This window comes from Bubalus bubalis, chromosome 19 (assembly GCF_019923935.1).
Source record: "Bubalus bubalis isolate 160015118507 breed Murrah chromosome 19, NDDB_SH_1, whole genome shotgun sequence".
NCBI classification, from domain to species: Eukaryota; Metazoa; Chordata; class Mammalia; order Artiodactyla; family Bovidae; genus Bubalus; species Bubalus bubalis.
This window is the reverse complement of record NC_059175.1, coordinates 12210075-12234695: the sequence shown is the minus strand read 5'-3', so window position 1 is coordinate 12234695 and position 24621 is coordinate 12210075. Positions and strand designations below refer to the sequence as shown.

At 46.4% G+C, this 24621-nt stretch overlaps 1 protein-coding gene across 23 annotated transcripts in view; it reads left to right on the top strand.

Annotated features, from left to right (window-relative positions):
* MAST4 (microtubule associated serine/threonine kinase family member 4) overlaps positions 1-23231 on the top strand; it is a 614032-nt gene extending 590801 nt beyond the window's left edge. For 22 of the 23 annotated variants that reach the window (XM_044932666.2, XM_044932663.2, XM_044932661.2 and 19 more), the window contains 5 exons: positions 1806-2035; positions 2556-2678; positions 11479-11615; positions 14339-14520; positions 14852-23231. In XM_044932666.2, the coding sequence (XP_044788601.1) occupies positions 1806-2035; positions 2556-2678; positions 11479-11615; positions 14339-14520; positions 14852-20703 (6524 nt within the window). In that variant the 3' untranslated portion in view covers positions 20704-23231. The remainder of the gene's footprint in view (positions 1-1805; positions 2036-2555; positions 2679-11478; positions 11616-14338; positions 14521-14851) is intronic. The other variant, XM_044932672.2, reaches the window with a different exon arrangement.
* Positions 23232-24621: the final 1390 nt, after the last annotated feature.

Here is a 24621-nt window from a genome sequence, read left to right as displayed (position 1 = left end):
AGTGACTCCCTGGAGGGCCTCCAGGGCTCCCAGAAGACAAACGTGACTTACCCCTTCGCACTTCTTTCAGCAGCAGGAGATGAGGCAGGATCCCTTCCCACAAAGGCTTATTTCTTTTGTTTTCTTTCTTTTTCCTTTCTCCCCTCCCCAAGTTAAGTGATAGATTTCCCTCTTCTGAATAATTTTTCTTCCCTAGACCATGCATCATTTATATCCTTTACAGAGCTGTTTACAGCATCTGTGTCAGAAAGCTAAGTATAGTTTTTCTCATCTAATTAATGAGGAAATCAATACCGAGAACATACGTTTTTCATTTCTGGGGATGCAGAGTGTATCACAGACAGCACTGAAATTACAAGTTTTACCAGCCTTGTCTGTTGGGTTATGCTTCCTCCTACTGGTAGCCCAGTCATTTTCTGCCTTATATTTAAAAACCTGGGCTTAATTATGATTTTGTTGAATTGCAGTATTTTTCGACAACGTAGTTTTGCCTCTACTGATCACAAAATCTGGTGTAATTTCACTGGCTGAGATGAAAATAGACACACTGGTGGTTGTGACTTATCACTCAGATGACAGACAGAAAGAGAATGGAAGTGGCAGTCAAACTATACTGCAGATGGCTTGCAGATGTATATAAGGGATTGTTTACATTTTTGAAATTTCAAATTTGTGCAGAAAGAAATGTTCATTGAGGGGGTAGTGCTCACTGTAGCATGTTCTGTTTTCTGGGAGAGGTCCGTATAGCACCTTAAAACAAACACCCTAGTCTGAATGACTATTCACAACCAAAAGGCAATGACTCCAGTGTGGTCGGTAAGTGGAATGTGGTCTAGTCCACTTTGAAAGCTGGTGAGAAAGCCCACCTCTTGGTGAGCGTGGGTCAGTTATTCAGTTTGGGGAGGTAAGGAAAGATGTATTGAGGAGAAGAGTCAGGGGCATGGCTTTCTTAGCAGTTTGGAGCTGTGTGTCCACTCAGCCTTCTTCCTGCCTTTGCATGTTTTGAAGTTCCCTGCCTATCAGCCTGGGTCTGTTCAGCTGGCCTTTGGATGAGACAGAAGGTAGCCAGGAAAAAAGTGTCAAGATGCCACATGAAGTCAGAGTGGAAGAGCCTGGACATTGATACATTTAGCTAATTGTTCTCCTTTGGACAGATGTAAGATTCTTGCCTGGATAATCCCATGGACAGAGGAGCCTGGCAGACTACGGTTCATGGGGTCGGAAACAGTCGGACATAACTGAGCACGCACACATCCCAAGAGTTATAACAGAAGATAGTCTGGACACTTTGAGCTTGCTGTGGCCACAGTGTTACTCACTGCACCCCGGGAGTCTTCAGTAGCACTGGCCCTTGCTGAGCTCAGATTTCAACCACAGCATCTTGTTGTGGATTATTCTTTTTCATACACAACACACATACAGGTGTGCGTGCACAATTTCATATGACCAGTTAGGATTTGTTTAGATTCACGTAGATGAAACAGTGACAAGAACCATAAATAAAACGTGTGTTTGTTCATAAAACAAGAAAAACAGGATAGAATTGGTGTTGAAGAATATGAAGTGAGTTTTTCTTTAAATTTCTCTATCCACCTGCATTATCCTCTCAGAAACCTTGCTGGAACTGCAGGTAATATTTGAAGAGAATCAGTTCTGATCATAGTAATCAGGAATGATTCTTTTATAGGAAAGTTACCATTACAGTGTTTTCCTGATGCAAATTGTTTAGTCAGGACTTGCTCAGTAATGCGGCTTCCCTGGTGGCTCAGTCGGTAGAGCTTTGATGACTGGCTTCTTTGTTGCAGATATGTTTGCCGTCTCTCCACTGGGAAGTCCGATGTCTCCCCATTCCCTGTCCTCGGACCCTTCTTCCTCAAGGGATTCCTCTCCCAGCCGAGATTCTTCAGGAGCTTCTGCCAGTCCACACCAGCCCATTGTGATCCACAGTTTGGGGAAGAACTATGGTTTCACCATCCGAGCCATCCGGGTGTACGTGGGAGACAGCGACATTTACACAGTGCATCATATCGTTTGGGTGAGACTCTCTTTCTGGCCAGTTTTCATTCCCAGCAAACTAGAGAATGAATGCATCAGCTGAGGCATAGTTAACAACAGATGAGTTTCCTGGTAAGCTGGCATCTGGGACCTGCTTCATACGCTTGCCCTTTATCTGTGTGGGAGGACTGAATTTAGCAAAAGTTAATTCTTTTTAGTAATTTTGTTAGTCTTCAAATCTGATTATCCACTCTATATACCAAGCTTGTAGAAATAGTACAAAATAATCCTATTTTTATCCTTCTTTTCTTAGTTTTTTCCACCTGGCCTTCTTTTTTTAAAAAATACTTTCTCAGGTCACCGAAATATTGCTTAAGGAATGATAGGAATTACCCTATTTTAGGAAGATGACAGAACAAAAATAGTGAGCCATATTTTACTGGTTTCCTCTTAGAATCACAGGATCATTTGTTGAACTCAGAATATTGTGCTGCAAGAGAACAGTAGGTGTCAGGGTTGTCATTTGTTTGCTTCCTAATGTATCTTCTCTTGAATTTTAGAATGTAGAAGAAGGAAGTCCAGCTTGCCAGGCAGGACTGAAGGCTGGGGATCTGATCACGCACATCAATGGAGAACCGGTGCATGGGCTTGTCCACACAGAAGTTATAGAGCTCCTGCTAAAGGTACTGTCTTTTTTGCTGTTAGGGCCGTCTAGATGAAGCAGGTAGCCCGAAGAACTAGCACCAAAAGTTCTTCACTCAAGTTCTAGTGTTCTTCTATATGGGCTATCCATACACACTCAGTCTCTTTGCTGAGAAAGCGTTCAGTGGTCTGTTTAAGGTAAAGGCAAGAACAACATGAGTTTTTTGGTTTTATATCATGAAATCCACTTTCATGTATCTGCACAGTCACTTCCTAATTTAAGTTTGCTTCTTATCCTAAATTACAAATGGAGTGCTCTTTGTTTTGCGTCTCACACGTAGTAAAATCTGTTTGGAAATCGTCCATCCTCGGTGCGATTTTCTTTAGCAACTTTCAGTACATCTTATTCTATTATGGCAGAAGACAGTGGTATTAAACTGTGAGGTCAGGTCTGAAGCTTGATTTGAGAGTTGAGTTTCTTTGGAAGCTAGAGCTGTGAATATGTAATAGGTGGTAATGGAAGAAGGGATGCTAGCAATCACTAGACCTTTCTCTCCTTGTACAAATAAATTTGAATGTAGATCAGTCTCTACTTGGAATTAAGCTGATTCAAGCCAATGGAGTAGGAAGATCACAAAGAGCATGAATGTGATGAAGAGAGATTGTCTACACTCATTCTCTCATTTCTGTGGGGCTGTTTGCTTTGCCACTGCTAGCTAAAGAATGGAGAAGGCAATGGCAACCCACCCCAGTGCTCTTGCCTGGAGAATCTCATGGGCAGAGGATCCTGGTGGGCTGTAGTCCATGGGGTCGCTAAGAGTCGGACACGACTGGGCGACTTCACTTTCACTTTTCACTTTCATGCACTGGAGAAGGAAATGGCAACCCACTCCAGTGTTCTTGCCTGGAGAATCCCAGGGACGGGGGAGCCTGGTGGGCTGCCGTCTATGAGGTCGCACAGAGTTGGACACGACTGAAGCAACTTAGCAGCAGCAGCAGCAGCAGCTAAAGAATATAAAGTTATAGCCCCAAATATGAATCTGATTAAAACAAAGATGAATCTAAGTCTCAATTTTAAGTTTTTTCAAGGAAAAAATCCTATCTGTGATTAAAGAAAAAATACAGTCATTAATTGTAGGATTATTTTACATGTCAGCAGATTTATAGATGACTTCTCAGTGTGTGAACACAGGGAGGGATTACTAGGGGCTGTCAGAGAGGTGTGAGCCATCGCCTCAGATAGCCTGCAGCCTGTTGAGAAACAAAACATGAGCGTATGCGTGTTATTTAAACAACATGCATTCAGACTATCTCTAGAGCACTTGCTAGGCAGGTACCATGGTAGACACTGGTGACATGTCTAGACACGGTAGACACTGGAAATCAAGGTACAGTTCTTACCTTGCGGACTGTGAGGGACATGTGGGGATGTATGCAGGTAGATGAAGTTCAGCTTGATTAGCCAGAGCCATAGCAGGGGGAGGAATGCCATACTTCTGCAGAGAATATTCTGTGAATAGGGAGAGTCATCGCCGAGAAGTGACACTGAACTGAAACTTGAAAGAAACTTGGGAATTTGGAATTAGTGCAGGTAGGTGGGTGTTCAAAGCGTTTGATAAGTAAGTAAGCCTTTGATAAATGACTTTTATCCTTCTTTTTGTCATCCCCCAGCCAACACAAGTGTATTCTTCAAAAGATTCAGGGTCTGGCCCACATTCTGAGAGTAGTAATAGAATGTACATTCAAAGGTCCGTTGTGAAGTAGCAGATTGTAGGGGAGTTATTGCCATTGATCAGTCCACAGCATTAATGAAATTTTGGTCTTGACTTCAGGCCCCATGGGAGTAGGTGACTGTCTGCTGTCCTCCATACCTACGGGTGGTTCCCCTAACTCTAGTCAACTTTCTCACAAAGGCATAGCATTGCTCACTGGAGGAATAGGATGAATATTGAGGGGACATTGCAGAGCCATAGGCAGTATGGGAAGCCAGCCATGGCCGTGCTGAACACGTGGCAGATCTGACGACAGCCCCACAGGAGAGACATGGAGCTACTATTAAAGCTCCCCACGTCATCCCTGCATTTACACGGTGCCTGGTTTGCAGCTGGGTGCTCAGAAAATGGTTGTAGAATTGAGGTGACTAGTAGGGTTCTCCCTCGCTTGCTGTCCAAAAGTCACCATGGGAGGAGCCAAGCACCACACAGCTACTTGTGTTATGTCTTCATGTACATGCTGTTCAGTTTGGGAGTAAAACCTTGAGATGGCTGGAGTCTCTCTACGCTTTGCAGTATGCTTACTGAGCAGTGCACCTGTGCTCAGTCTCTCATCGTGTCCGACTCTTTGAAACCCTTTGGACTATAGCCCACCAGGCTCCTCCATCCACGGGGTTTTTCAGGCAAGAATTCTGGAGCAGGTTGCCATTTCAAAACAGGTAGCATTTCTGGAACCTACATGGGTAAGACTTGAGTTTTCTTCTTTTCATTCACCATCTGTTTCTGATAATATTACTTGTCCAACTGCCATGGAACAACTGTCCCCTAATAAGGGCCCCCAAAATGGGAGGCAGAGCAGGATTGTGGACTTTGAGAGTCCTTGGCTGTGAGAGTCCCCTGAAATGACCTCAGACTTCCCAAGACAAAATTCAAGAAGAGGTCAAAGATTCATGAGTCTGACTGGCCTCTTCTCTCGTAGTACCTGACCCAGTGGTCCAGGGATACCCCATTGCTGGCTCACATCGACCCTTTGTGAGTAAGGGCCCAGGCTCTATCTGCTGTAGCGTGTTTGTCTTTCCAGTGGTGTAGGGACTACAAAGATACGCAGAAAGGTACTTCTCTCTCCCAAGTGCTCCTTGAGCTTTTCTAGGACCTCCCTTTTGTTTAGATAATAAAGCTATGTTTTATATGTGAGTTTCTTTTCGTTGTCAACTCACCTGACTAGAAGTTTTCCAAGTTTTGGCATCAGCAGTTCAAAGATGGTCAGATGGATTTTAAATGGCAATAGGTTTGACCTCTTCCGTTCTTTGTAGCAGTATTACGCTACATGCATCTTAGGTCCTGGCACAGTATATCTTTATATTATTTCTTGCATTTGCTCATAAAATCAGAAGAAGAAATAACAAGCTGAAATATACATATCTTTAGGAAATATGCCTTCTCTTTATTTTGCTGAGACATATTTGATCTCTTTCGTAATTTATTTTATAAAACATTTTCATATGATTTTGGATTTTAAAATGCCTCTTCCGACTTCTGTGAAATTTGAACATATGTTTCTCCTGAATGTCTCTGACAAGGTCTCTGAAAAGGGTCAGTCAATTCCATTTATAACATTTTGTCCTCCTCTGGTTACGGAGTGCCTGCATTCCTGGCTCTGGTTGACCTATGTCCCTGAAATGCCACGAACATGCTGTAACGGAGAGGTTTGGCATCCTCGTGGGCCATGGCGTGCTCTCACATCTAAGCAGAGGATCCTACCTCTGACTCATAAAGGAAGCTCTCAAAAGAGCAACCCGTGTAAGGAAACAAGAGTGGATACAGGGGATTTAATTATCTTCCCAAGGAACTGTGTTATCACGCATCTTTCTCCTAAATGTGAATATTGATTCTTGGCAAAGGATCAAGTGACTAGTACCAGTCCTGGACTCCCATGTGCCGTCAGTGGCAGACCATCAGGGTAGTAGCTATATTTTCGTATTCTCACGTGCTGTTTACCCAATGCTTTATACTTGCAAACTACTTCACAAAATCTCACGGCATCCTCAGAAAAAGGTAGAAGAGCCATCACATAGGGCTATATATATTTTTAGAAATCCATGTGCAATACTAGGCTTCCCTGATGGCTCAGATGATACAGAATCCAGCCTACAGTGCAGGAGACCCCAGTTCGATCCCTGGGTGGCAAAGATCCCCTGGAGAAGGGAAGGGCAACCCACCCCAGTATTCTTGCCTGGAGAATTCCATGGACAGAGGAGCCTGGCGGGCTACAGTCCGTGGGATCACAGACAGACCCAACTAAGCGACTGATACTGTGTGTAATACTTATTTATCTTCTGGATTGTGAACATATTAAGCTTATTCCCTGTGTCATGGCTTCACTTTTGGTCTCACTTACCCTCCCTGCTTCAAAGTGAGCCTGCTGTGAAAGCACTAACTTACGTGCACAAAGAAGCAAAGTCATAGTTATTCGGTTCAGTTCCCCATCGGCTCTGTGAATCCCTGAAAATGTGCTTCCTCGGCGTTGCCTTAGACCTCTCCAGCCACCGGGAGTTAATCACCTCCATCCAGATTACAAGTAGCTTGCTAAAAGAACTTTCCCACAGCACCGAGATCGCTCTCTCCCCACTATGGTGGAATGTGGAGGCCACGTGGACCCAGTCATACCCCCTGCTCACATGATTACCTGCCTAGTGTAGCCTCTCAAATGCAGGAAATCCCCTATTCAGCCAGGTTGCTTTCTTAGGACAGCATTACTTTAAATGCCCAGTCATAAGAGAAGCTAAAATAACACCAGCCACTGCCTCAGTATTTCCTTTCCCTAAACTCTGGGAACCCCTGGGTACTAAAATGGGGGCTAAAAGAGCATCATTATTACGAATTTAACATATTAGCTGGGTCCCCAGAATGTGCAGAGTTGTGTGAGGTACCGAAGGGTCACACAGCAGATGGTGCATATGAATAGTAGGTAGCCAAGAGCACTTTGCATGGATAAATTCAGGTCATCCTCGTAGCCCGTGCACAGGTGCTGTACACAGAAATGTCCCCATTTTACAGATGAAGAAATTAAAGCAAGGAGAAGCTAGCAAAGCAGCCAAGGTTCTGTGCTAGGAAAGAGCAGAAGAGGATTTGCATACCGGCAGGGCAGCCCCAGAGCCTGAGCTTTCGGCTAGCATACTGCCATGCTCCGCATGTGAGGTCTGGTTGCCAGAAACTTAGAGCTCAGTGTTCGCAGGAGAAACAGTTGCAGGGCTAGCCTACAATCAGGCTGCCAAGCCAAGAACAGTCTGTAAATAGGGCCCAAGTGCGGAAGGAGAGAGAGCTTTCCACCACGGTGGGCAGGCAGAGAGCTGGGGGTTTTCTGTGCAGGGCTGTGAAGGATGGGTGGATGTTCATGTAAGGGAAGCAGTGCGGGACGGTCTAGGCACAATAAAATGACGCTTTAAACCACAAAAACAGGAAACTCAAAGTACTCGAGGTGCATGAGTAAACCACTGTGGCTGGAGCCTGAGTTCATGGCATCTGGGATGCAGTGTGCAGGTGGCTAGGGCTGGATCGTGGAGAGTATGAATGGGGCAAGGACGCAGGTATGGGAGGAACGCATTCCCCATGGGTGTTGTGCAGAGGAAGAAATGTGAAAGCAGTGTAGCTCAGGGAGACACCCAAGGCCAGATGATGAACTAATGTGGAGTCAGAGTGAGAGAAGAGGCTGGGCAGCCTGACTTCTGCTTTTGTATTCAGTTCAACCAGCTTAAAGTAACTTCCTCCCCACCATGCACTAATCACACAAGCGGTTTAAAGTAATGCGTAACTTAATAGAACATTTGACAGTCTTCTGGCCCCATTTTGTTGTTGTTGTTTTTTGAAATAGTGCCACAGAATCTCTCTAAGAGATTGTTCCTTCTTCAAAAGAATTTGTTGAGGTCAAAGGACCCAGTAAAACAAATCGCCTCTTCTACCAACACTTGCTATAGCTGATGGGTCCACCAGGTGGCAGGCTGCACAATTCTCACCTATTCCCCATGAAATTATTTTTCAGTCATTTACTTACCATTTTTGTCATCATTAACTTTTTCAACCAAATGTTTGCACTCTGCATTTTTTTCTGTCTGTATTTCCTCTTAGTTATCTCTTTGTGTATTTCCATAAGTCAAGGGAACTGCCCCCTGAAACAGCCCTATGTAGAAACAAACTAAAAACTAGGTCTGTCTTTTTTGAGTTTTTTCTTTTAATTTCTAAAAATTTTATTTATATTTTAATTGGTGGAAAATTGCTTTACAATTTTGTATTGGTTTCTGCCGTACAACAATGTGAATAATTATATATGCATTCTTTCCCTCCTGAGCCTCCCTCCCCTCCTCCCCACCCCACCCCTTTAGGTCATCACAGAGTGCCAGGCTGGGCTTCTGTGTTCTTTAGCAATTTCCCCTGAAGTATTTTACACATGTCAATACTGCTTGTGGAAAGGGACATTTGTACAAAGCTTAAGGGTACGCTCTGATTCAACAAACTCCAGCCGTAGCTTTTCTAATGAAAAATGTTAAGCATTTTATTATATTTATCTCATACAATGTATATGATTTTTTTAAAATTGGACTGTATTAGGAGGGATAGCAGTGGTTCAGGCTTAGACTGCTCGTGGGCTCCAGCAGCCCCAGTGCTCACTGTGACTCCGTGTCCTCTCTGATGTGATAATAGTAAGGGATGGGAAGAAGCCCGATGATGGACGAACGCCCATCACGGTTGTTGCCCCTTTCCTTCCCCCAAGGCATTTAGGGAAAACCAAAACTTGAGGCTGGCCTCAGTCAAACTGTAAAGAACAAACCCCATTCCAAACAAATTTTGGTAGCCCTTTCATACTTAAAAGTGGAGTTTTCAGTTTAAAGAATAAATTGAATGCCAGTCTGTACTACCAGATAAAGGTTTACTTTGAAAGTTTTGGCATCTGCTTATAAATATAAGACAAGCAATTTATATTTTAAGAATGAAAAGCATTTTTTTCCCTTGTTCAAATTCGAATCCCATTTCCCTAAAATATTTTTTTTTTACAGTTATGGCACTAAGTATGGGATTATATGTGCTTAAATATATAAAGAACTCAAAAATCATTTTCAGTTGATTATTGATTTTTAGATACAAAATTGGATGTAAAACATGAACAAATCATTATCTAAAGAAATAAACACAATGAAAAATAAATGAGACGAAATCCAGCTTTGTTAATACCCAAAGAACAAAGATTAAAACTTGATGTAACTTTTTCCTATAAAATTGGTAATTTATTTAATATTAGTATTCAGTTCTGACAGGTGTGTGCTAAGATGGGTACTCATGTGCTGCTGGTAAGAGTTTAAATTGACATGAACTTTCTGGAAATTAGTGCATTAGTGTGTACCACCAGTCTTTAAAAAGTTCAACTAGACCCTCCAATTCAGTGTACTGAGTCTAGTTAGATAATCTAAGGAAAATGTCAGAGGTTAGGACACTAATTTATAGATAAAGATACTTATTTCAACTTTTACAAGAATTGGAAAATAGAAAACAAGAGCTATAAGGAAATAGTTAAATTGTGATTTACCTATCTCATGGAATACTTTTAAATAGCCAGTAAAAATTATGTGAAGGAATATTCAGTGATAAAGTGCAAGTTTTTCAAAGTTATGAAGTGTGAAGTGAAAGAAAAACTATTAGATTAAGATTAAAATTACTTATAAAGTATGTCTACATATATATATATGCATAATTTTTACATGCTTAATAGAAGACTAGCAGGAAATATATAGAAATATTACCAGCATTAGCTGAGTGGTAGGCTTCTCAGTGATTTTTTAAAATATATATACATTATTGTTTTCTTCTAATAATGGAATGTATTACTTGCCAAGTTGGGTGGAGAAGTGGATGTTGATATTTAAACAATATATTTTTTCAGTCCCCTGCCCGACCATACTCAACTCCCCATCTCTTAACATCACTTAGATCTGAGTTGCTAGGCATCTTCCAGGCATAGGCCTTTTAAAAGGCCCTTCTATGTATACTTCTTGTCTTTTTAAGGTAATCAGGACCATCTGTGACTTTGAAAGGATAGGATTCTCTCTTGGTTATTAAGAAATTCAAGAAGAAATCATTGAGAGCGAAGTGAAGGGGGAGGGTTCTGCCCACCTGTCCAGGGCACCCCCTCACCCTGGCCCCTGACTCTGCTATCAAATCCACCCCTAGGGCCTATCCAGCAAGCCCCGGTCCCAGGTTCAAGTCGAGGGGCACAGAAACCCCCAGGAATGACCTTACCGCTCCCAACCTGACAAAGCAGAGGCTGCTTTACACCTGCTGGCATACACTTTCCAGCTCTGCTGGGCTGACAGGTTCTGGTGCTAGAAAAGAAAACTAAAAATAATTAAAGACAAAAGTCTCATTCAGTTGTGCTGCTTTATGATTTCTAGGTCAAAGGAAAAACACAAAAAGGAGAGAGAAGAAAAATAAATCAACCAAGAGCACAGCGTCTCTGGGAATGTTTACACTTAATACATATGCATGAGTGTAACTGTTGTTTATGGAGCCCTTTCCATGTGTCACTCTAGGTGCTAATGGCTTTACACACTATATCCCCTTGATCCTCAGATGAGCCCTAGGAGACAGGTGTGACTCTGCTGCAAGATGGTCCAGAGGAAAACAAGTGCTCAGGTCACAGGCTTGGATTTAAACTCAGCTCTGCTGGGCTTCCCAGTTGGCTCAGTGGTAAAGAATCCACCTGCCAGTGCAGGAAACGGAAGAGATGCAGGTTCAATCCCTGGGTCAGGAAGATCCCCTGGAGTAGGAAATTGCAGCCCACTCCAGTATTCTTGCCTGGAAAATTCCATGGACAGAGGAACCTGGAGGGCAGCAGTTCATGGGTTGCGAGGAGTTTGACGCAACTGAGCACAGCAGCTGTGGGATCCACATCCCGCCACCTTAAGGAGACCTCACATTGTTTGTTTCCACCACGTTTACCAGGACCTCACTACCTGAAGGCTCCTTGACACGTGGTTATGTCCGTCCTTTTGGATGTTTATTTGTCTTTGGATCTCCTATATCTTTTCTGGCCTTGTTTCATCCCAGCATTTCCCTTTAACACCACCTCATTTTTTTATAGAGTGGAAATAAGGTGTCAATCACGACCACCCCATTTGAAAACACATCAATCAAAACGGGACCGGCCAGGAGAAACAGCTATAAGAGCCGGATGGTGAGGCGGAGCAAGAAATCTAAGAAGAAGGAAAGTCTAGAAAGGTGAGTTAGAGCCGTCCTCTTCCTGGGTTTGGTGTGTTCCCACACTGAAGGAAAATTACTCCTCACTTAATTTAAATGCTTGCATGTGAGGAGGATCTATTTCTCTGTAAGACATGTTGCCTTGTGGTTTACATGTATTTATACACTAGAGTTGATATTCATTCATAACAGCATTATGTTTCATAATGAAAAGATTTATGTAGTTACACTGTAGAATTTAGATTACTTTTTCTCATGTGTGAGAACCATGAAAAGCTCTGCTTTTTCTTAAGTTTCCAGACTTCATTTCAGTTGGATTTGAAGAACTAAAACTTCAGGTAGCTTTTAGCATTAAATCTATATTTAATATATTATATTATATCTATCTATATATTATATCTATATTTAATCCATCTAAAAACACCAGGGAAGCCGTGATAGCTCAGTGGTTGGTAAAGAATCTACCTGCAATGCAGGGGATGTGGGTTTGATCCCTGGGTTGGGAAGATCCCCTGGAAGAGGGCATGGAAACCCACTCCAGTTGGGTTGCCTGGAGAATCCCATGGACAGAGGAGCCTGGCAGGCTACAGTCCATGGAGTCGGGAAAGAGTTGGACATGACTTAGCAACTAAACAATAGTAAAAATAAATAATCCAAAAACATACAGTTGCTATTTTTGAATGCCAGATATTCTAAAATAACTAGATCTTCAAAGCATCCAAATAAGCCTAGAAATAAAAAGATTTTGTTTTACTGCCTGAAAGTCTATTACACATTAGCACTATGAAAGGCATCCTGAGTATCATTTAGTGCCCTGTGCAGACACTGGTGAGGGGTGTGTCCGTGTGTGTGTGTGTGTGTGTGTGTGTGTGTGTGTGTGGAAGTTTCTTCCAAACAGGTATCCAGATGTGCCCCCTGCACGGTGAGGCAGCATCTTGACTCTGCCCACATGAATGTGGTGTGTTGGGTCACAGTGTAAGGACTTGAGTGCTGCTGCTGCTGCTAAGTCACTTCAGTCGTGTCCGACTCTGTGCGACCCCATAGACGGCAGCCCACGAGGCTCCCCCGTCCCTGGGATTCTCCAGGCAACCCAACTGGAGTGGGTTGCCATTTCCTTCTCCAGTGCATGAAAGTGAAAAGTGAAAGTGAAGTCGCTCAGTCATGTCCGACTCTTCGCGAGCCCATGGACTGCAGCCCACCAGGCTCCTCCACCCATGGGATTTTCCAGGCAAGGGTACTGGAGTGGGGTGCCATTGTCTTCTCCGGATTTTAATGCTAGAAAAGAAAAATGCGCAAATGAAAAAAGCAATGATTGTTAACTCCAGGAAAGACAAATTTGTATAAGAAAGGAAAATAGAATTATGCTTTTCATGGCCAAACTATGAACAGTATTAAATAGAGAAAATATCAACCTTTTGTTCCTAACCAAAAAATTTGGTTTAGCTCAACTGGGAGGAAATGTGCTTGTTTAGAAGGGGGATAGATTGTTATAAGGGCTAAATTTTCATCTTCAGTGGTAAGAAATCAACAGATAATTTCTAGGATTGAAAAAACAGCATAAGCACATTTCATAGAAATTTGCAGACAGCTAAAAGAGTAGAAAGAGTTTCACTGGGGATCGGGGACAAGGCAGAACAGAGCTATTTTTCATCATAAGCTTATAAAGCTATTTGACTTTTTGACCCAAGTACATTTATTACTGTGATTAAAAGTACACATCTGCATGCACACACACATACATTGATATCCTTTTTTTTTTTTTTTTTTAATGTGAGCTTTATATTTTGAGTGTGTGTTGGGTCATATAGAACACACTGCTTCAAGGGATAGTAGAGTGGAAAGTGTGTGACTCAGCCCCTGGAGGTGAAGGAACCCTATACAGCCACCTGCTTTTCAAAGCCACCTGAAGCTGTGCTTTTAACTTTAGGATGTGCTTGTTGGCACTCACTACACATTTGCCCTCTGCTGAAGTGTGGTGTCTGCTGCCCTGCTGATACGATAAGCTTCAGTTCACCTCCTTCAGTTTTTCTGTGTAAATGAACAGCCGCCATTGTCCATAGGAATATTCAGGAGTTCACGATGGAATAAGCACAGCAAACAGCCCCTCAAGGATGAAAGCCTCTACCCAGCAGATCACCATTAAAGAATCCAATATTCCAAATGACAGCTTTTCTCCCAGGGATTTACTTTGTACTGTCTCTTAATTTAATTGTGTCAGTGTGTTCAGAGCTATATACTTGGAAGCTTTCAGCCAAAAAACAGTATCCTCAAAAACCTGACATACAAATAAATGAATAAGCATTTATTCTTAGTTGCTCAGTCATGTCCGGCTCTTTGCGACCCCATGGACTGTAGCCTGCAAGGCTCCTCTGTGCCTGAAATTTTCCAGACAAGAAGACTGGAGTGGGTTGCCCTTGTCTTCTCAGGATCTTCCCAGCCCAGGGATTGAACCCGGGTCTCTTGCATTGCAGGCAGATTCTGAGTCACCAGATATATTTTCCTATTTTTCACAACTTTTCTTAAAGTGCTTGAAATTAAGAGGGTTTCCATTGTGTATTCTCAAAGCCTCTTCCTTTCTAAGTCATAGGAAAGTTTTGAATGTAAAAGTGGAACCCTTCTCTTTAAGAGGACCTGCCCTCATGTCACCATCTCTGGGTGTACTGAATCAGTCCACTGGTGCTTTGGGGAAGGGGGGCTGGTTTTGAATGTAGAATCTGAGCAGTTTTCTCCTGTTTTCACTCTAGGAGGAGATCCCTTTTCAAAAAACTAGCCAAGCAGCCTTCTCCTTTACTCCACACCAGCCGAAGTTTCTCCTGCTTGAACCGATCCCTGTCGTCAGGGGAGAGCCTCCCAGGGTCCCCCACTCACAGCTTGTCTCCCCGATCCCCTACACCCAGCTACCGTTCCACCCCCGACTTCCCATCCGGTGAGTGAACCTCCTCTCATAGCAAGAGCTGAGGGGCCACCAGCTGAGATCCTGGAAGACAAGCTTATTCCAGCTTAAAGAGAGAAGGTGGGGATGTAATTGACAGAAAACAGGATTGACAGGAAGGTCAGAAGATATAGCTATTCAGTCCCTTAGAAAAGACAGGAAGTATTGGGTTAACCTTTGGGGAGGTTTATCTGGAAAGTATTTATTCACTAGACCGAGATGCGGAGACAGTTCGCTGCCCTTATCTAAAACAGCTCGGGTCGGAAAGCCTGGGAAGAAAGGAGAAGGGGGCTCTTGCTCACAATGTCCTGTTTCCCACCCACAGGCACTAACTCCTCCCAGAGCAGCTCCCCAAGCTCCAGCGCTCCCAACTCCCCAGCGGGGTCAGGACACATCCGGCCCAGCACGCTCCATGGTCTGGCCCCCAAACTCAGTGGGCAGCGCTACCGGTCAGGAAGGCGGAAGTCAGCTGGCAGCATCCCCCTGTCTCCGCTGGCCCGGACACCCTCTCCGACCCCACAGCCCACCTCCCCGCAGCGGTCCCCATCCCCTCTGCTGGGGCACTCACTTGGCAATTCCAAGATGGCTCAAGCCTTTCCCAGCAAAATGCACTCCCCACCCACCATTGTCAGGCACGTCGTGAGGCCCAAGAGTGCAGAACCCCCTCGGTCCCCGCTGCTCAAGCGTGTGCAGTCGGAGGAGAAGCTCTCTCCCTCCTATGGAGGCGACAAGAAGCACCTGTGCTCCCGCAAGCATAGCCTTGAGGTCACTCAGGAGGAGGTGCCGCGGGAGCAGCAACAGCGGGAGGTGACCTTGCAGAGCCTGGAGGAAAATGTGTGCGATGCGCCTGCCCTCAGCCGGGCCAGGCCTGTGGAGCAGGGCTGCCTGAAACGCCCCGTGTCCCGGAAGCTGGGCCGCCAGGAGTCTGTGGACGAGCTGGACCGAGAGAAGCTAAAGGCCAAGGTGGTGGTGAAGAAACCTGACGGGCTCTCGGAAAAACAGGAATCCCGCCCGAAGCTCCACGGACTCGGCAGTGACTTGGAAAACCTCTGTGCTTTTAGGCTCGAAGAGAGAGACAAGAAAATCTATCCGAAAGCTTCAGAGAGGTCAAATCATTTTGAAAGCAAAGCAGCCATGCAGGAGGCCCAGCCCCTGTGCAGCCTTTTGAAAGATGCTCTCCACAAGCAGGCCAATGTGCGGGCCAGCGAGGGTGTTGCCTCTGAGGGGGCAACGGCAGCTGGGGACCACGGCCAGGGGACCACCTGTGACCTCAAACGAGCCTCGATGCACAGCACCCTCCAAGACGGCCTCTGTCGTGCCACCCACAGGTCCACCTCCGGGAAGGGGGACACCGCAGAGAAGGCCCCCCAGGCCAAGGAGGGTCTGCGGTGTGAGAAGTTAGACAGCAAGTTGGCCAACATCGATTACCTCCGAAAGAAGATGTCCCTCGAAGACAAAGACGAGAGCCTCTGCTCTGTGCTCAAGCCCAAGGTGACAGCTGGTGCCCAGGACTGCCTGCCCGGGAGCCTGGGCTGGCCCGTGGGAGGGCAGCAGGAGGCCCCACCAGCCTCCGAGGCCCGCACACCGTTCATCAGCAGCGCCCACGCGACTCAGCTCAGCGCCGTCTCCTTTGTCCCTCTCAAGGCCCTTTCTGGCCGGGTGGACAGTGGAACGGAGAAGCCGGGCTTGGCTGCCCCAGAGTCACCTGTCCGGAAAAGCCCCTCAGAGTATAAGCTGGAAGGGCGGTCTGTGTCGTGCCTGAAGCCCATCGAAGGCACCTTGGATATCGCTCTCCTGTCGGGACCTCAGGCCTCCAAGACAGAGCTGCCTTCCCCGGAGCCTGCCCAGAGCCCCAGCCCAGGCAGTGATGTGGAGTCCCCCATGCCCCTCGCTCTCCCCAGCAGCACAGGGAGGAAGGCTGACACTGCGGGTCAGAGAGAGTCCTCCCCTGCCGGCTTCAAGGTGAACAAATCCTACCTGCTTGAGCCCCGGTTCCCACCGGCCAGCCGGGGTCTGCAGAGTTCACCGGTGGCTGCCCCGCCTGACCCAGAGCTGAAGCTGGACAAGAAGGTCTCCCAGGCAGCCCGTGCCCCAGCGACCATCATGGAGAGCCATCCCCAGCGGGGAGAGGGCCACCCCAGCCAACACCAAGACTGCAGCCCCGATGTTAAGCTCCTTCCCTTCCCAGGGCAGAACCTCCAAGGTGCCAACACATCTAGATCCCGCAGCCCACTCTCGCCTGAAAGTGTCCCCCCCAGAGAGAAGCCGAGTGGGAGAGAGTTGTCCGAAAGGGGCCCTTCCATAGTCGGGAGCGAGCGGTCAGCTGCAAGGCCCGACATCCGCAGAGACTCCTCCAAGGAGTTGTATCCCCCAGAAGCTGCTAAACCCAGCAACAACTCCCAAATCCTCCCTGTGGTGGGGAGGACCCGCCCAGATGTCTCCACCCAGACCCAGGCCTTGGAGAAAGCATGCGGGCCTTGCGGGAGAGCAAAGCCCAGAGACGGCCGAGAGGAGGTGAGGCTGTTGGCCAGAGAGGACTACTCTTTGCGCTCTGTGGGGGCTCCTTGTGAGAGAGAGCTGGGCGCAGAGAGTGGCCTGGAATCCAAGATGGAACCTGCTTCTACCAGGTTGTCTCTGGAGCCGCCCAGACCAGAGAGTGAGAAGAGTGGAAGGCCTTCTGGTTTCCAGTCTGTGCAGAAAGATGGTCCCAAGGAACCGGAGAGGAAAGAACAGCCTCTACAAAAGTACCTCACCAGTTCTCAGCCGGGTCCCAAGGAACCAGAAAGGAAAGAACAGTCCCTGCAAAAGCACATCACCAGTAGTTCTCAGCTGGGTCCCAAGGAACCAGAGAGGAAAGAACAGCCTCTGCAAAAGTACCTCCCCAGTAGTTCTCAGCCAGGTCCCAAGGAACCGGAGAGGAAAGAACAGCCCCTGCAAAAGCACGTCACCAGTAGTTCTCAGCCGGGTCCCAAGGAACTGGAAAGGAAAGAACAACCTCCACAAAAGCACCTCACCATTAGCTCTCAGCTGAGTCCCAAGGAACCAGAAAGGAAAGAACAACCTCTGCAAAAGAACGTCACCAGTAGTTCTCAGGCGGTTCCCAAGGAACTGGAAAGGAAAGAACAGCCTCTGCAAGAGCACGTCACCAGTAGCTCTCAGCTGAGTCCCAAGGAACCAGAAAGGAAAGAACAACCTCTACAAAAGAATGTCACCATTAGTTCTCAGGCGGTTCCCAAGGAGCCGGAAAGGAAAGAACAGCCTCTGCAAAAGCACGTCACCAGTAGCTCTCAGCTGAGTCCCAAGGAACCAGAAAGGAAAGAACAGTGTTTGCAGAAGCACCTCACCATTAGCTCTCAGCTGAGTCCCAAGGAACCAGAAAGGAAAGAACAGTGTTTGCAGAAGCACCTCACCATTAGCTCTCAGCTGAGTCCCAAGGAACCAGAAAGGAAAGAACAACCTCTACAAAAGAATGTCACCATTAGTTCTCAGGCGGTTCCCAAGGAGCCGGAAAGGAAAGAACAGCCTCTGCAAAAGCACGTCACCAGTAGCTCTCAGCTGAGTCCCAAGGAACCAGAAAGGAAAGAACAGTGTTTGCAGAAGCACCTCACCAGTAGTTCTCAGCTGCGTCCCAAGGAACCGGAAACGAAAGAACAGCCTCTGCAAAAGCACCTCACCATTAGCTCTCAGCTGAGTCCCAAGGAACCAGAAAGGAAAGAACAACCTCTGCAAAAGAACGTCACCAGTTCTCAGGCGGTTCCCAAGGAGCCGGAAAGGAAAGAACAGCCCCTGCAAAAGCACGTCACCAGTAGCTCTCAGCTGAGTCCCAAGGAACCGGAAAGGAAAGAACAGTGTTTGCAGAAGCACCTCACCAGTAGTTCTCAGGCGGTTCCCAAGGAGCCGGAAAGGAAAGAACAGCCTCTGCAAAAGCACGTCACCAGTAGCTCTCAGCTGAGTCCCAAGGAACCGGAAAGGAAAGAACAGTGTTTGCAGAAGCACCTCACCAGTAGTTCTCAGGTGGTTCCCAAGGAGCCGGAAAGGAAAGAACAGCCTCTGCAAAAGCACGTCACCAGTAGCTCTCAGCTGAGTCCCAAGGAACCGGAAAGGAAAGAACAGTGTTTGCAGAAGCACCTCACCAGTAGTTCTCAGGTGGTTCCCAAGGAGCCGGAAAGGAAAGAACAGCCTCTGCAAAAGCACGTCACCAGTAGCTCTCAGCTGAGTCCCAAGGAACCGGAAAGGAAAGAACAGTGTTTGCAGAAGCACCTCATCAGTAGTTCTCAGGTGGTTCCCAAGGAGCCGGAAAGGAAAGAACAGCCTCTGCAAAAGCACGTCACCAGTAGCTCTCAGCTGAGTCCCAAGGAACTGGAAAGGAAAGAACAGTGTTTGCAGAAGCACCTCACCATTATCTCTCAGCTGAGTCCCAAGGAACCAGAAACGAAAGAACAGCCTCTGCAAAAGCACCTCACCAGTAGTTCTCAGGCGGGTCCCAAGGATCCGGAAAGGAAAGAACAGCCCCCACAAAAGCACGTCACCAGTAAGTCTCAGCCGGGTCCTAAGGAACCGGAAAGGAAAGAACAGTGTTTGCAAAAGCACCTCACCAGTAGTTCTCAGCCGGGTCCCAAGGAACTGGAAAGGAAAGAACAACCTCCACAAAAGCACGTCACCAGTAGCTCTCAGCTGGGTCCCAGGGAACCAGAAAGGAAAGAGCAGCCCCCACAAAAGCACCTCGCCAGTAGCTGTCAGCCCCCACCCCCTACCAAAGAGCTCCCTGGCCCGGCTTGTCAGCACTGCATTCTGCCCAGCCACCCTGCCGCCTCTCTGCTGGGGAGCAAGCCCTGTGCTCCAGACTCCAGCTTCCAGGATGCTCTCAGGCCCACTTCTGTGCACAGTGACAGCAGCAGCCACAAGCCCAGGTCTGACCCCGACCTGGGCCCTCCAAAGTCGAAGTTCCCAGACCGGCCCCTCTCCTCCCAGAAGCCGAGCGCTGAGGCTGCAGTGAGCAAAGAGCCTGGCGCTCCGACCCTCGGCAGAGCTGGGGTGGGGAGTGGTAAGGGTGTGTCAGAGGAGTTCCCTGTCCTCCCAGATCCCCACAACACAGCCTGTGAAGTGATTGGCCAGGGAGCCAGTGGGAACTCCGGCCCCCTGCCCATGGAAGGGGGTCCTCTAGACACAAAGCTGAGACCCACCAGTGCTCGGTGTCCCCCAGAGGCACTAGAGATGCTTGGACATCCACCAGGGCGAGGACTCCTAGGGGCCAGTGAGTCAATGGACCAGAAACTTCCCACCTTCAGGGAAAAGCAAAACCTGTCTCCAAAGGCCCCCACACCATCCACTGTGAAAGATTGTCCCCCTCGATGCAAACAGACAGACAGGAGCCTGAGTCCGCTGGCCACCAGTGCCGACGCCGGCAAGTCTGAAGGCAAGAAACGCACTGAAGCACTTTACACCCCTGCGGATGGTGAGAAGCCGGGGGCCGGCTTGTTCTCGGTGCACAGCGAGGCTGGGCCCAAGGGCACAGAGAAGCTGGCAGTAGCCGCTGGGAAGGGCTGGCCAGAGGCCAAGGGGAAAGGGCTCAGTCCCCAGAAGCCACTGACCGAGGCGAGCAAGCCCAGCGGCATGAAGCGGTCACCTTCAGCCACAGTGCAGAGCTCTCTCCGCTGTACCACCCTCCCAGAGAAGTCTCTGAGCTACTCCGGTGGCTTTCCTGAGGCCAGACCAGCAGTTCCAGAGACTTCTACCACCTCCAGCGACACCTCCTCTGCCAAGGCCAGCGGGCCTGCAGCAGAATCCCCAGCCTCCAGCAGCAGGGACCAGCGGAAACCCCTGCCTGGCGGGGATGGCAGAACCCAAATGACCAAGAGCGACTCCTTGCCATCCTTCCGCAGCTCAGCCATCACTCTGGAGTCCCAGCACCCCAGCCCTGGCCTGGTGGTGGGCACCAGCCACCGGGACAGGGCCCTCTCAGTAACCGCCGCCATGGGAGAAACCAAAGGGAAAGAGCCAGCCCCCACCCAGCCAGCTCAGACCAGGAACCAGAACGTGAGCAGAGAGGCGGCCAAGCCGTCCCCCGCTCCAAGCACTGAGCGCCCCATCGTTCTTCCTTCTGAGAAGGACACTGGGCTGCGGCAGAGGCGGGGGAAAGAGAGTTTGCGCGGCAGCCCCCACAAAAAGGCCTTGTGATGGGGCAGGCCCGGGCAGTACTGGAGAAACCCACCCTGCGTGTGCAAGTGCGTCTTGACTGCCTTGGAAACCAGCATCGTGGGACACCACCCCCCCTGCTATCGGCAGAGCCTGGAGCCTCACTGAAGAAGCCAGGAGACGAGAGAGAGAAAGAGGGGACCTTCTTCCAAATGCCTTCCCAAATTGGAACCGGCAAACTGTTACCAAATAGTGTTTGTACAAAATGAAACAAAAAAAACAAACACAAAAATTCTTTCTGGTTGAGGTTGAGGGTTGTTGAGGGAAAAGATTTTCTCTGTAAATATCTAGCAATGTGTTTGGTTTGGGGTGTAGAGTTGATACTTTGCTGCTGATGGCGTCATTTACTACAACGTTTGGGGTTTTTTTAAGTAGGATTTTTGCTCTACCATTGATCACGAAGTCATGAAGCGAAATGGCTAAAACTGGGTGTTTGTTAAAATATAGATGCATCCGTATTCGTGTATATACACATCCACCCACGTGTTTTGGTCTGTGGTTGAAAAGACTCTTGCAAGGCTACATTTTTTTCTAAGTTAAAACATTCTGAGTAGAGTTGATGGTGAAAGAAAGCCTGAAATACACTAGATTGTGAGTGTGTATGTGTATTTTTAACCAGAAATTTTGATAGCACTGTATCTGGCTACCTACATTTCCAGATCTAAAGCAAGAATGACTCGAATCACTGCATCTGGAATGCTCCTCCATCAGGAATGGCCACAACAGATGGAGCTAGCCATTTTCATTTCACTAATGGCCATTTTGATCCTGGGCCCAACTGTCTCCAAGGCCAGTTGTCCTTGTGTGTGGGTGTGGGTGTCAACTCTTCACCAGAGGTAGAGCGAGGGCTATACACACACGTTGACTTTTATTTCTGTTCTGCTTTCCCTCCTTCTCATGCTCTTAAATAAACTCAGGCCTTTATGCTATGAGTCGCTAGTCCAAGAAGCACACGTTTTGTAGTAGTTCTGCGCCCGCCCTGCTGTTGAACAAAAAAGAAAATAACTGGCCGCACACAAACCTGCTCGTATTTAGGTTGATTAATAAGCACTAGGCATTGGAAGAGGTTTTCACTTTGCTTTTTTGAGGAAAAGTGGAGGGGGTATGGATTTTGGCATCATAGCATATATTTTAAGGAATAATCAGGACATCAGATACATTTTAATACATAGCTGGGGCCTTATGTTGTAGATGAGGCTTGCTGTTTTTAGCAAGTTCCTGGGTTTCACATTCATTCCTGGTGCATCAAGTAGCTCCATACATTTCATAACATGGTCTCTTTATTTGTATGCAAAAAATATATATACTGTATTAATAAAGAGCAGCATTTTTGTAACAAAAAGACTTGTTGGAGCTATTTGGTGCTTGAATGTGACTGTCCTTTTTACTTTTGCTAAGCCTTATTTAAATTTTGTATACCATGGAATATGTAGGATTTGTCCAATCATTTTAGTGCTGAGGGGGTCTTTGTGTTTTTTGTTGCAGTTTTCCTGGTGGCTCGTTTTGTATTGTAAGAGGGCACTTGCTGACGTAAGTACTAAGGCACTAAGAGAAAATACACACAGATAAGTATTTATAAGATGCTTGGGATCCATAGCAGGATTTTTGTTTTGTTTTGTAAGAGAAAAAAATCACCAGTAAATACTAGTCCAGCACCCAACCCCCCTCCCCGCAGGGATATCTTAGTATCTTCAGGCTATAAAATTGTTCACCTAAGCACAGCATCATCTTACATCCCTGTGGATTGTAAATCATTTAGTGAGGCTGTAAACTCCACTCCAAAAACAAAGGCATAACTTAACCAATTGCTTCGTTGTCCTTCATTGTAAAATGAATTGACAGTGGCTAAAAAACTCTCTTCCTTGCCCCTAATTTTTTTCCCATGAGGTTCTAGCCATTCCCCATCACTGTATTGTGAATTGTAGAAGAAACAAATATTTTGAAAGAACTTACATGGGTTTCAAAAATGGTCTCAACATTTATAATTCATACCTGCATTCAGCGGCTGTCATAACCCAACCCTTCTGCACCCAGACATCTAGACAGGTCTGTCGGGGAGGTAGTGTATGGTTTACAGCCTTTGCTTTTTAACTGTCCAGTTTTCTTTAAAGCACAACTAGCTGCTTGTTTACAAATGATATTTTAAAATGTATATTTTGTATAGTGTATTATCATTTTTGCCAAATATGTTTTTGCATTTTGGATGGCTACCGAGTCCCTAAGATTGCATTCGTGTAATACCTGTTTGTTGTAAACCTCTCCAGTCAGATGGTAGAAGTTCTCCTGTGTTCTGTTTGGTCGGTCTCCTGTGATTGTAAGGTGTGCTCCTCGCTAGTACTCCCAGCTGTAGATTTACCAGCTTAAAGTTTGTTAGGATCTGTGCAATAAAGTGTTTGCAGTCTTATTTTCTCTAAGGAATTCCCTATGGATGTCATAATTGTTGTATATTGAACAAATATTTATACTTATGCAGTTGCATAACATTGAAATAAAAATTTAGCATGAAAAGATAATGGCTATTAAGCTTTTTTTTTTCCCCATCTACACACATGCATAGCATCTCCAAAACATGACAGAATAGAACTCTGTTGTGGAAAGGGTGGTTTTCTGCAGCTCCCTTTTGGTGAGTGGAAAGCGGAAAGGTTTGCTAATTTTAAAAAAACTGAAACAGCGTTCCTTCCTTCAAGACTGTCTGCCTTGAAGTAGACTCCACGCCTCCTTCAGTTCTCCCAAAACTTTGCTCCATCCGTTACCATTGTGTTCTCTCATCTTTCTTTTCCTTCCATCCGATAAGACATCAGGATGGAAGGAAGCAACCTTACACTGATTGTCTGCCTACTCTGTGTGCACACTTAGTGCTGGGCAACATGGGTTTTATCTTCCATCTTCTCTGAGCCCCAACACCAGCCTCAAACCAGATGGTGATGGCATCCCCATTTTACTGAGGAGTGAACAGGCCCGGACTGGCTGTGTGATTTGCTTAACACACACCCTATAAAGACAGCTTACTTTAGGATGTCGATTTTTCTGGTTCTAAAGCTCTTGGCCATTCTAAACATTACCAGGTATCATGCACTTGAATTCAGATCCAGGCTCCTCTGAATGACCTAAGCTACCTCATTTTCTCCTTTTAAGTTTATATGCAGAGAAATCATATGCAAAATTACAAACTTGATGATTAGTGGGAAGCCATAAGCCAAGGAAGCTAATCGTTCTCTATAATAGGGATCCTTTATTAGTTGTAATTAATCAGTAGGCAATTTCCCTTCTAGATTTTTGGTTCACAACACAAATGTTACATGAAAAAGTATAGCTCTATTAACTGTGGAAATTTGCTTGCTTCACTGTAGGCTGGACATTAAGCAACTCAATGGTAGGGCAGTTCACTCAGTTTAATTTCCTTCCTACCAGTGTGTTCTTAACACTTTGCTCAATGTCATCATCTTGTGTATTCCTTTCTCTTTCTACCTCCTTCCTCAGTTAGTGTTGTATGCATCTCATATATCTAGGAAAGCTGGAAATCACCACAGCTTTGTTGAACTTTGGTTTCATTACTTTTTTTTATACTGAAAATCAATCATTTGGCCCAGGTTCAGTTTCTCTGGCAGTTCATACACCTCAGACCCTGGACTGGAGGCTTTAACACCATTAAAAAAACAAACAAACATGCAGCAGCATCTCATGAATTGCTGGGACCATGCATTTCAAAAGACAAGCTCGCCCTCTCGTAACGTAATAGGCTGCGATGGGGCTGTCGATCCCAATACTTGGATGCAGGCAAACACATCAAAAAGGAACTCTGTTCCCAAGACCAAAGTTGCCTGTATGTTTTGTGACATGCCATTGAGTTTGCTCAGATGTAGGGGAAAAGGAAGAAGACCCATTGCATACGGTTTCTAG